This window comes from Scatophagus argus, chromosome 23 (genome assembly GCF_020382885.2).
Source record: "Scatophagus argus isolate fScaArg1 chromosome 23, fScaArg1.pri, whole genome shotgun sequence".
NCBI classification, from domain to species: domain Eukaryota; kingdom Metazoa; phylum Chordata; class Actinopteri; family Scatophagidae; genus Scatophagus; species Scatophagus argus.
In genome coordinates, this window is record NC_058515.1 from 8,955,185 (window position 1) to 8,968,493 (window position 13,309).

General features: G+C 39.2%; 1 protein-coding gene across 1 annotated transcript; it reads left to right on the forward strand.

Annotated features, from left to right (window-relative positions):
- Positions 1–9,329: 9,329 nt before the first annotated feature.
- LOC124054549 (fatty acid-binding protein, intestinal-like) lies at positions 9,330–10,788 on the forward strand. The gene is made up of 4 exons (XM_046380701.1): positions 9,330–9,482; positions 9,783–9,955; positions 10,289–10,396; positions 10,502–10,788. The coding sequence occupies exons 1-4, from the start codon at positions 9,416–9,418 to the stop codon at positions 10,550–10,552; spliced, it is 399 nt and encodes a 132-aa protein (XP_046236657.1). The 5' UTR covers positions 9,330–9,415; the 3' UTR covers positions 10,553–10,788.
- The last annotated feature ends 2,521 nt before the right edge of the window (positions 10,789–13,309 follow it).

The following is a 13,309-nucleotide window of genomic DNA, read 5'->3' on the forward strand; positions in this document are numbered from 1 at the left end:
CTACCAACTCCAAGTATAATCTACAGAGGAGCAAATAAAGAATATTGAGCACAGTTTTTCTGTTCATTTTAGCAACCCATCCAAATGAATTCATCTCTTTAATTAGTTCGCTCCCCCTCCTCGTTGTGGAAGAAATGAGCAATGCCATGAGCAATGGCAGCGATTCCTTCATGCTTCAATGCGATTGGCTGCAGATAAGGACCACCACCCACATTAGCATGCAGGTAATTATTTGGATTTCTGCAAGCAGGTGGTGATGGAAGCAGGAGAGTCCGTGATCAGACTCCAGAGTATCTCCAGATAAAATCAGGGGCTTCAAGACACACCAGCCCTTGCAATGCTCACCAGGAGCCCCCATGTCTCTCCCCAGCCATGCAGTCATTACACCCTGCATGTCATACAAAATGTGGGATAGCTATATAGGCCAAGGGGCTGATGTAAATACTGTATTCTGCTGTGGGTTATGGTTTGTACCAGCACAGGAAAAAAGTAACCAACAGTGCTGAAGGGAGGAAGAAGCTAATTTAAACTGTATTTTCTACACTCAACTATTGACTTTCAACAGTTGTGAGCTATAGGTGCATTTCATCACTTTCAGACAGAGCAGTAAAAGCTGTTTCCCCACCTGTTAATAGTCTTTATGCTAAACTGACTAATCTGCCTTTTAGTTTGAAAAACTGTATATTAGTCATGGCTTCTAAAGAATTGCGTTTTTATTTTTGTTCAACTGTGCACGTTTATGCAGAATCTTTCAGTGTATTTTGTATTTTCAATCTATAATTTCACTTTTCAGTTTCAATTTTCTTGCAGATATACGCAGACTAATTTCAGACAAAGACAAAAATAAAAAATCTTATAGGACTTTTTTTTTCCTGCATACATAAGTTAAACTTAATATCAGTTTGTGTTGGGTCCAAACGCTTGAAGATCCAAAGAGGTGTTGCTGCGACTTGTTGGCAGATGCTGTACATACGTGACGAATCCATCCCCACCATAATCATCTCATCTTCTCTCTCTCTCTCTCTCTCTCTCTCTGGCTGTTACTGCTTTTGTATGGAGGTTTCAAGTCATCACAGATAAGGAACGTTTTCACACTGTTAATCAGATTGTCCTGACTATCTGCTCCCCGGCAACATGCATAGTTTGGCATGGTGTTTTCCTATGAGACATTCACATCAGATCTAAATCCCCTAAGCTCTCCACTCTCCACTGGACTGATGGAAGGTGGCAGGCAGCTGTGGATGAGTTACTATGGAAAGATTATGACTCTATGATGCAATTTTGGAGAAAAAAAACAAGGGGTCAAGAGAGCTTATTGGCAAAATGTCCAAAGAAACTTCCAGTTATTTTACAGTCATATCACAGCATTAATTATCTTGCAGTCAATTTCCATTTTCGTTTAAACTTGATTAATCCAGAGAAAGTTTGCTGGTGTTTTTTTGTTTCACCAGCACAGCCTGATTCATATTCATGCATTTAAGTGAAGTCGGGGAATCAGTGCTTTGCTCAAAGGCAAACTCAACTACATGATGACATCACATAAAATCAATTGACCTCTGAAGATGTCATAACATTCACACACGTATATAATAGCAGTAGAACACTGGTAGAATATTGATGATAAGTTTGAAACAATTAATGAAAACCACCAAACTGAAACAGGAGAATAGTTATGACTTTGCTTTGGAAAATGGAAAAAGCTTCAATTACCCAGGGATGTATGAGAATGCCTCCTTCAGGGCACCAGTCCTCCATCTTGCCTTCAGTCATTAATTAGATCTAATCAACACCACAGGGAAAAGTTACTGTCAAGACTAATTAGCCAAAATGGAGTTTCTGTAATGGAAAACAAATGAACAACAACAGTTAACTGTAGCAGCCTGTTCCATGCTTTATGACTCATTCAGTCTCAGTGGGAGAGATTTTTGGAGCAGCACCGTTCAGAATTATATTAGCACTTGACTGTTTTGAGGGAATGTCTCACTATTAGGCACACTAATAGGTTTTGGATGATAAAATGATATTGAATGTCTGCAAAGTATTTTCAGGGTTGTCATTGTGCTGCGGTTAAAAAAACAAAAAAAAAAAAAAAAATACACCTCTGCCAGGTTGCCTGTTGCAAGCACCACACAAGCTCCCCTCCAAACCCCGGGCCTCAGAGGTCATGAGAAATGCTGACTTAATCCCTTTTTCATCCCCACACTCCTTCTGAGAGTCAGGGCAGTGAGTAAAAAAAGGGACCTTTGTTTCTCCCACAGCCCTGCGAACAAAAGGGGTTTGGATTGGGAAAAGCGTACACACACACCACCTGCAATTAAGAGCTTAGAGTTCGTCCTCTCAGCACAAAACCCTCAGAGACCGAGGAGAGGAGAGGAAATGTCAAGATTAGGTGGGAAGGACTACGAGGGTATTAGAAGAACTTGTGAGAATGAAGACGTTTGTCACAGAATATTACTTACAGGATGCTGGAGGACAGTCACCTTATACCCTTTGGAAGAGTAATTGTGGAGGATTTGCTAACTAGCAGCTATTGATGACAATTAAGCACTTTAATGACTTGGGTTGGAGGTTTGCACCACGGTCACACACATCATGAACAAGCCTGTGTTTGTTAGCCCATATGTCAGATGGAGTAATTAATACGTTAACATCTGCTGAAAAAGAGAAGGTGTTAAGTTGTCCTGAGAAACACAAAAGCACTGATGACAGTCATTTAATATAAAAGGTCGGATACAGAATTGGAAGTGTTGGCCTGATGTAAACCAGAAAGTTGCTGAAACATTCCAGTCACCTGAACTTTAGTGAAAATGCCAACTTCATTAAAACAAAATTGGGTCAAATGCACTGAGTGCAAATTAAAATCAGCAAAGGAAGATGAGATGATTGTAATTAACGTCTCTTCAATCAAGCTGGAGAGCGGGAATTATAGCTTCATGTTTTACACTTATTGTTCAGCTCCAAGGACCTTCTCAGATGCTACAATATAATTTTTTTATACAGCAATACAGAAGCACATATAGACCTTCTGGGAAAATAAGTGGTGTAAGAAGTAAACTTCTTAATCAAAATAACAATTTCTGCAAATACTTACATGCTAACATGCAATATTAAAAAAAGATGCAAATACTGTAGGATATATACATCTAAAGGTCCAATATTTGGTATATTGTACAATTTGTGAAAGAAGTTTGGTAGATATACTACACAATCAGGATATATGTGTAAAATAAAAAAGAAACTGGGCACGGACTAATGAACAAGTGACTATTTTGCTGGCTGATCTGGCTTCAGGTGCAGATGTTGTTTTTGTTTATTTTGTTTTTTTAGGGGGAGGGCTTCTTTTTTGTTTGTTTGTTTTGCTTTTTTTCTGAAATACTTCACCAACCTGCAATTAACATTAGGTGCATGCAATATATATATATATATTTTTTACATACTCTCCTCCTACTCTCCTAACTATGAAATAGCGCATTGTGAATTGTCTAGAACTGTGCCTTTATTTACTGTTTAATTCAGTAACTCAAGTACTCTGTTCACAGGCGTCGCTGTTGACGTGGAACAAAGGCTCGGCATTTTGTACCAACGGGGGTGCAGCTTCGTTTTCTTCTCAGTCCTGGATTATGGGGATGTCATTTATTGGCTCACTTCTGTCTCCAAACTTAGACCCATAGATTCTCTCAGCTTCATTACTGGAGATAATTACAAAACTCACCACTGCATCTTATGTGATAAGGTCAGCTGGTCTCCAACTGAGACACGTAATAACTACTGGTCTCTAATGTATTTATCTACAAAGCTCATGCTGGAAAATGGCCATATTATATCTCATTTTTTGCTCTTCTGAAACTCTGGTCCGTAGTGAACTCACTCTGATAATTAGCTGACGCTTCAGGCACACTAGAGAAGAAAGAGATAACTTTGCTTTTAGTGTTAGTGCACTGCTGTTTGTTTTCTTGTCACATTATTTTATTCATTTTGTTTCAGAGTTATTATTAACACGTGTGAGCCACTGGCTTCTCCTCTAGCACCACCATCAGGCCAGTATGTGGGCAATTAACCTTCAAAATCTAATTCTCATTCCCCATAGGATGAACCTGTGGTCTGTTTCTGCAGTCAGGTTTTTACTGTATTTTTTAAAATTCTTTTGTAAGTGCAACATGGTTCGCAAAACACGTCTGACAAAAGGGAGATACCTTTAAATGTGTTTTAACAGCTTGTAGTGTTGGCACTCAAAGGCCAGGGTTGTTTCGTTGGTCTGCTCGGAGGGTGACACTCCATGGCGCCTGGTCCCGGATCATTTATAAACCCATGCCCGAGTCATGCTGGTAGCCCCGGAGCAGGCGAGGTCCTGTGGTGGGTGGTAGCACCAGCCTTAGCAGAGATTGTATAGGATGTAGACCAAGCCAGGCGTGTAATCCCTCTCTCAGAGTTGGAACGCACCGTCGATGCAGGAAAATAAATATGGAAAGGTGAACCGCTGAAAGAGGGAGATAGGGGAGAGGCTATTACTGAGAAGAGAGCCAACAATTAAGACGAGGATTTGTTTTCACGTTATTGCCCACTTTTCAGAAGCAGAATGTTTTAATATGAAATGGAAAAGTTTTCAGAATGCTGTAAAACATTCAAACCATCAAACTGTGCAGAAAAGACAAACTGTAAGGAGTTCCAATAAAGTGCTGAATTTTAATGAGTTCACTCTTGCTATTGTGGCGTTCTTCCAAAAGCTCTCTACCAAATGGACCTGCACAAATTCCTGTATTCGACTGCATAAATCATTTTATTTGTACGTGTAGGATTGTAAGCTCCTACTTCATTTGAGAAGACGTATTAACACCACTTGCATTCTGCCTTCATCTGGCACTCATAGAGTGCTATAGGTCACTCGTTCCTAATTTGGATCAATTATCCCATTTCCCCTCTGTGAAACAGTCTTCCTCATTCAGGATAATGTACCGGCTATTTGTCACTGCTGCGTCATGAGCTCGTCTCCTCATTACTTGTGTACCCTCTTGTCAGGGTGACTGAATGCTGGCGTTCTCTGCTGTCTGAGGCTCATTTGAAATTCAAATATTGCCTCATTGCTGAGCCTCAATAATATTGACTTTCACTTACTCTCCAGAAGCACCAGAGGGATATATTTAGGACAGGATTGTGCTCTTTCTTACACTGTGTCTTACAGCATCTGGGGTTTTTCTGGATTGCAGTCAGATGCTGCAGGCAGCTGTAAGATTTGTCTGGCTGGGAGGCAATAGAAATCACAAATTCCACCCAAACTTGATAGAAATCTAACATTATGTTTTTGTTTTAGTTAGAAAATAAACTTTCTCTCAGGGGTTGCTATTCAGCAGACAAACATGCGACACTTATTTGTAAATAGTTCAGGGTAAGTTGTTAAACATTGCACACTTTATCTTCAACAAGAAAGTGAACCCTGCAGCTGCGCCATTGGTCCACTAGATGGAGTACTACATCACTGAAGAGAGAGCAGCAGGGACAAAGTCAATCTAAAGTACACTATTAAAGGTCTGATTATTGAGGACTTTTTGGTCAACTCGGGGCACTGAAACGCTAATCTCGAACAAACAAACCGAGTTTGCAGGCCTGCTGTGACTGAAGACAAGTACAGCTGCTGCTGATGGGACAACATTCAGAAAAATGCTTTTTAAAAACTCTAATATATTGTGTGGGTGGATGAATCGTATGTTTGTTCATCTATTTTCCTGTTTTGTTGACTTACTTTCACTTTACTTTCAGTATGTTTTCATTTGTCTTGCACTTACCTGCCTCAGTTGTAACAATAAGCACATGCTTGTGACATTCTGTGTGAAACTGTCCTAAAAATTTGGCCAATAAAAGAGACTTGACTGATATTGTACAACTGTTAGGTACAGAAATGCTGTTTATTCTTAACATTTTGGGAATATTTAGGTAAATGAATTAAACTGCAGTACTGAGGGTGTTTTCGCACTGGTTTGAGGTGGATGAGGCTCAGCTGGAAAACAAGGTGATGTCATGTCATTTGCATCAGTAGTAAAGTTTGAGGCAGATTATGCAGAGCTCTGGTGTGTTTAGCTCCTAATAAATAATAACTTAGCTTTAAGTTTGATTGTTGCTCATTCAGTCATGAATGTTCAATTGTAAAGTATTTAAATGATTAATTATGATATAAATTTTCTGCTTATCAACTAATCAGCTATTTAACTGGACAATTAATCAACTAATTGTTTCAGACAAATCACCCTGTGATTGAGTGATTGATCAGTGTGAACAGTGGTGAAAAGACATCAAGTACATTTACTCAAGTGCAGTGCTTAAACACAATTTCTTATGTACTTGTATTTCATTTGCTCCTTATTGCTTATTTGATACATTTCATTACTGGTTATTTTACAGTCTCAGATTATCAATACAAAATACTATCAACAAATAAAAGTAAAAGTAATTCAGATTAGCTCCACATTTACCAGCTGCAACATTAATGTGGTGCATACATTAATCTACCAATGATTAGAATCCAATAATATAATATACTGTATACTGTTCTGAAATGGACCGTTTGCAATATGAGTACTTTTACTTTTGGTACTTTAAGTATTTAGAGATCAATGCTTTTGTGCTTTTAATTTAGTAAAATTTTGAATACAGGACTTGTACTTTAAACAGAGTATTTTCACATGATATTGCTGCTTTAATTCAAGCAAATGATCAGAGTACATTTTCCACCGCTGCCATCAGCTGAGCTTTTATTTTTATGAAATGTGAACACTTTCAACAGAATGACAGTCTCTTTTAATGCCTGTGTGATGTCCAGTTAAACAGCACCATATTCATCAAGAGGACGCCAACGAAATATCTGCAAGGAATGCAATTAGAATTATACATTATCAATGATAATTATATATTAATGCTGTGTTAACATTCATAAGAATAGCAAAGACCACTGGGACACAACAATATGGAGAAAAGGTCAATGAACTAATTATATGTTGCAAGAACGGAGTCATTAGTGAGGTTATACCAGGTCACATCAGTGCAGGACATCAAAGTGTGACATCAGCCCCGGAGACACGGAAAGAGAAATCCCTACAGGCCACCACATCATCATAAACAACGTAGTGAAGGTGGTTGAGGATGGGTTCTGTTGATAAAGCAGCTATATAAAATTATATAATTGCATTGTCTTAATCCCATTATGGTACAAATTATTACAGCTGATCTTAACAGAGAGTCAAAGTGCAGACTGTCTTTATTGACAGCAGTAAAAGGGATTAGGGGATGAATGAATGCTATCAAAATGCTATCATTACTTTCATACACCTACACTCAATGTGATAAATTGCAAAACATTACACTTATGTTTTCTAAGTGTAGGCTTGCTGCCAGCCTGTAAGGATACAAAAATACACATAATATTATCATAATATTATAATACAATGACAATGACAATAGTTAGCACTTGACAATCTGCAGCTCACATGTGATTTCTATCCAAATGAACTTTAAGCATCTATCACCAAAATCAGTATGGCTTTGGATTTTACCATTTCAAACAGCTCATGTTGTATCATTTTCCATCCCTGACGTTTAAGTTTAAAAAATTAAAAAAAGAACCTTAAAGACAACTGAGCTTTTTCATCGTTTACCCGTTTATATTGTAGTGTCACTGGAAACATCACAGCTAATATTTCTCTGCCTCCGTTACTGAACACTGCCAGTTCATTAATCAGATTAATTTGGCACAGGAATTGGGTTCCCCCCATAGACTTATCCCCCCAACCTGCCATCTTTTATAAACAACATCCGTCCTACTATGTGAGACAAACGACACTCAATCATGTGCGATTCCTAGCTTGGATCCCAGCAGCAGTGGTAAATTGTAATAACTGTGTGGCTAAAATATGTTGCATACCATCATCTACAGAAAAGGTGTCTTTCTCTTTCTGCAACCTGTCTCACCGCCAAACTTCTTGTCTATCGGTGCTGTTATACATATAATAGAAGTGGAATCTTGTGGTGACTGAGTGTGAACAATACTTTCAGTATTCTCACAGTGTCCACGATCCAACAGTCCTGCTCTGAGTACGCTTTTACGCTCAAGAATGCAGCTACAGCGGCCCATTATCCATGGACACAAGTTGAATGACAACTGCTTTCGTACTTTAAAAGGACAATACCTCTGTTGTTGTTGTTTTTTCATGTGCTTAATCCCATTTCATTACAGATTAACAGTACCTTTCATCACCGCTAGCATTCTACAAAGCATATTAGCGTATTTGAGGAATCCACCATTCCAGCGATTTGTTTCCATTTATTTCTATGTGAACTGAAACGCTAAGCAATAAGTGCAGTTGAGCAGAAAAAGTTCAGTCTTGCTCTCAGAAACAATAGCTTGACACAATTTGCCAATTCAAGTTCTACATGCAAGCCTGTTCTAGACTTTCGCCGCCATTTTTAAATTTCTGTACATATTAAACAAACAAGATAAAAGGTGTCTAAGTTAACTTTTGCTCGGGATGGTTTTTGTGAAAATAAGCCATTATTAATAATGTGAATTTAATTTCAATTTATCTGTAAACTACTCTGTTACCATGCAACACTATTTCAACAATTTCCTGCGGGATCAATAAAGTTCTTATCTTATCTTATCTTAAGTTGACTAAAATGATAGCAGGCTTCAGGAAGAGAAAGTAAGTTTCTGTCTGCTAATTGATTTTCATACCCATACAGACAAGACTGAAATGCCTGACCAGAATTGTAGCAATAGCACATCAACAAAAGTGGACACCCAATTAAAAACTTTCAAATGTTTTTATATGTTACAAAGTGTACATCATTTAAGGCATCGCTGTCCGTCAGCTTTAGAAAGTTTCCAGTTTAACCATTTTTTTTCCTACTGCTGGGCCAATGCTCTTTGTAAGCGTGCCAGCTCAAGTCGTCATTGTCAAACAGTCTACAGCAGAAAACAATTTACAACTCGTCTTCATGCCAGGCACAAACAAGGTGACAGGGAAAAGACTGAGGAGCAGAAAGGGACTCAGATGAGCAACTGCAATTGGCAGCCATACCAACAGCCCACCCTTTTGTGTGTGTGTGTCCCCTCCAGAACAATGCAACAGTGTTTAACTGTGCCACATTCACCAAGGGAAGCTGCCCTACGGTTATTTATGAATGTATCCCTGAGGTCGTGTAGCAATCGCCCTACATTTGACACAGTCATTAAATGGCCACATCAGCAGACAGATAATCAGTGAGATAAAGAACAGCTTCCATGCCAGCTCAGGGAGGGTTGGGTGGGGTGGGATGAGGAGGGTGGTTGATCAGGGGAACGTAAGGGCGTATATAAATGGAGGCCAATGGGCATTGACAAACCCACAGTCTGCTAGTTCTTCATCGCCAGCCCAGCCAGCCAGCAGCCATGACGTTCAACGGAACCTGGAAGGTCGACCGAAATGAAAACTATGACAAGTTTATGGAACAAATGGGTGAGTGTGGAAGCACCTGGATATGTAGATGACACTTAGCGGGTTGCTAAAGTCATACTGTGCTTCAGAGCTATTCTGTGCGTTATGTCTGACCTCATGATCTAGTTTATGAGGGCACCATGTGTAACAGTGTCATGTGTTTCCATACACTTTGACACGGCTGTATGTTTGTGGTGTTTATGGTGCTGCACATATTAAGAGCTGAGTTAAGATAAACTTTCATTAAATAATCCTCATTTCATCCCACCATAGCAAGCCTCATGTTTCTGCTTCTTTGTTTTTTCCTCTTCAACAATTTAGGCATTAATGTCATGAAGCGCAAACTGGCAGAGCACGACAACCTGAAAATCACCATTGAGCAGAACGGAGACAAGTTTCATATCAAAGAGTCCAGCACCTTCCGCACCAAAGAAGTGGACTTCACCCTGGGCGTCCCATTCGAATACACCATGGCTGATGGCACTGAGCTCTCGGTGAGTGCCATAAAGTGGTTCAGGCATTATTAAACCAACAGCAGTTGACAAAGCAGGCGCTGTGTCATAATTTCAGTTTGACAGGAGACTTTGTTTTGGGAAAATATTATTAATATTATTTTTAAGACTGATGGAGTCATTGTTATTGGGGAAAGTGCGAACCAAACCAACCAAAGCCATTAATGAAATCAATGAGGAATTTCCATGGATATGGATAGGTAGTTGATGGAACGAGGCCAAGACAAGACCAAACACATAGTGCCAAAGAAACGGTGTAACAGAATATAAGAAGCATTAAAGAGCTTCTGTCACTGATTGTATATTTTTAACCAGGGTGCGTGGGAGATTGAGGGTGACATGATGAAAGGGAAATTCGCCAGGAAAGACAACAACAAGGTCCTGACGACCACTAGAACTCTGGTGGGAGGAGAGCTCGTACAGGTCAGTAGGTCCAGCTGCATCTACTCGATAATGTGCTATATGTTCATTTGTTTTATTTCAGCTAATGTCTTCGTAATGTAACACATCTTTCTCTTTCCTCCGCAGACTTACAACTATGAAGGAGTGGACGCTAAGAGGATTTTCAAGAAGCAGTAACCTGGAGTCTGAAGTTCATATTTTATTTTTATATAGATGACAAGACGTACATTTGTGGTTTTCTCGTAAGTGTATTCTTATGGGACTCTACTTCATATACCTCAAAAAAGTTGTTGTTTTTCTGAGTTTTAAGAGAGGTATAGCTGACCACAGAATTGCTTTATAATTATCACCGTAAGCTGGGAAGGCAGGAAAACAGGAGTATAAGCCAATACAAAGTAGAGGCAAACTGAGGGCAAACTTATGCACCTTGGAAAGAAAATGGTTCCTATGTATTATATTTTCTGCAACAATAAAGCAGTCTTGTGTGTCACGTGAGCCTGCTGTGGTGTTATTTTTGGGACATTTGAAAACAACATGTGCTGTATTAAATGAATCAGAATGGTTTTACTGTTGTTCCAAAAGTCGTGTTGCCACCAGACCAGTGAAGATAATTGATGTGAAATCACATCACAATTGAGTACAAAGGTCATGTCTTGGTGATAACATTTTATGAGCCTCATAAGTTCACATTCACTGTTTCGATTAAGGAAAGGATTCTGAGAAAATGTCACATTACTACAGGGTTTCAGACATTGCTTTAAAGCCTCTGCTGCAAAGCATGACTGCAGTCTGATCACATGATGACAGCAGAGTCTTGTGCTATCATGTGCTGGACTTTAGGTGCTCTCCTCAGCAGTCGGACTGAACAGCTAAACAGGAAAATGCACAGGGGAAGTGAGGTTTTCTCACATGATGGGGTTGTTGAAACGCCATGAATGAGGACATTCATTCAATGTAAAAATGACAGGATGAGTATATGCACAGAGCGTCTCTGACCACAAGAGGGCGAACTCTGGCAACTTTTACTTCACAGTTGCATGAAAGCTGAATCCTAATATATGTTTTTAACAGAACAAATCCTCAAACAGGACAAATGAACATAAAGTACTAATCTTGATGCTGATCTTGAATGGTTACAATTTTGAATGCCTAACTTTTCTGTCACGCTGTGTATTTGTGTTGATCAGTGGTATCAAAGCCCATTTCTGCTATGAAGAGAAAAAAAATAGTAAGTAGTATAAAAGTATAAAAAAATAATTTCTCATAGTATGTCAAAATATCCACTTACTAAGACATTTATGAGATAAAAAGTCAATATATTTTGGCATTTTTTCATTTATTCATCTTTTTTTTAATCATGACTAAATTCGAAATGACTCTAACATACAATCGAGTTGAGATCTGTGTCACGATGTAAGAATAATTTCTATTATCAATACGTATTGGAAAACAGAGAACTGGTTTAAACAGTACAGACATTGTTATGCCTTCAGACACCCATCTAAAGCTGAACAGCCTCAGATGATGTCTAGCATCAAGCAATCGCAGGCCCCCCCCCCACTGAGCCCTGAGTGGCACCTTCTTTCATGGAGGTATAAACCCACTGCTCACGAGGCTAATCTGGCAGAGGCAGGGCTGCTTTGAACACCAGTTTGCCCCAGAACCCACCATGGGGAGTGAAGTCCTCTGAGACCCCTCAGATGCTGTGAGGCTTGCAGACTGCGAAGTTGCAGATTTTAGAGAAAAATTCATTTGGTGGACCTCCTTTCTTTGTGCTTGGATCTACAGTCCAAAGTGACTTTTGTACTTTAGGTTTTTAAATAACATATACATTTAACAAGGCTGCAGCCATGTCCAGTTTTACAGTTAGTGCAAAGGTGTTTTATTGTACACCCATTCAACCTATTTTTCACTCTTTTACCTATAGGTCATCATTATTAGTGTGTCAAAAAATGTACCAGTGTTATGTACAGTCGATGCATGATAACAAAACACAGTTCAAAAGAATTCTAATTTACAGCAAACATTTTTGAAATTTATATGGATGCCATCCCTCTATATTGGAGAAATTGTTACTTTTACTTCAGTAAATTATCTGAAAATGTCTTCTACCATTTTTAGTTTGCAAATTTAGATTTTACACTCAGAGCAAATGAAGTTCAAATAGTTTACAAAAGGTAATAATTGGGTTATTATAGTTAAGACAAGTTAGCATATAACTTCTACTTTTGAATGAATATTTTTACACTGTGCTTCCATCTGCATACTTTTTCCAGCACTGATTTTGGAAGCATTGTCATGCACTGTGGATGAATACTGTCATGTTTTTCTATAACCACTGGGTAGCGCTGTGGAGCTCTTGATTTTCTGAGAGAAAAATGATGTCATCCTCAGCTAGGTTGTCATATGACACACACCCTATTTGTACAGACAGACACACACACCTCCATAATTACTGGATCTCAAGTCAAGTTATTAAAATAATATCTCTCTGTACTTCGGTACATCTGGAATCAAAGAGCAGACTGTAGCAACATGGACTCAGTGAGAAGCAGGAAAGGTAGTGAGAGAGTTAGCCTGTTGTGTTTTGATTGCTGTGAGACTGAGGGAGCAGGGGCCCACCCACGGGATTGAAAGAGTAGTGAGAGGTGGACAGAAAAAAACACTGAGAGTGAGGACTGTGCGGCAAGGAAACACTCCTCTATCTCCTCCTGTCCCAACTGTGAAATCAGATTCACTCACTCTGAAGTCATCAGCTTATCTATAAGAGTAACAATCAAAGCAGACACCAAAAACATGGTGAGGAGTGTCGGTTGGGCCACTTTCCCGAGAGGACGTAACCCCCTTTTGGCCAGTCATTGTTCAGGCAACGAATGTGCAGACCTTAGCCGAGACATATGCAAGCTGCTGAATGATGAGTCACCAGTTAGTCAG

Excerpts from the sequence above, each read along its gene's own strand:
- LOC124054549 (XM_046380701.1), top strand. The coding sequence starts at position 9,416 with ATGACGTTCAACGGAACCTGGAAGGTCGACCGAAATGAAAACTATGAC. Across the intron at positions 9,483-9,782 it reads CAAGTTTATGGAACAAATGG|GCATTAATGTCATGAAGCGC; the intron begins GTGAGTGTGGAA and ends TCAACAATTTAG. Across the intron at positions 10,397-10,501 it reads TGGGAGGAGAGCTCGTACAG|ACTTACAACTATGAAGGAGT; the intron begins GTCAGTAGGTCC and ends TTTCCTCCGCAG.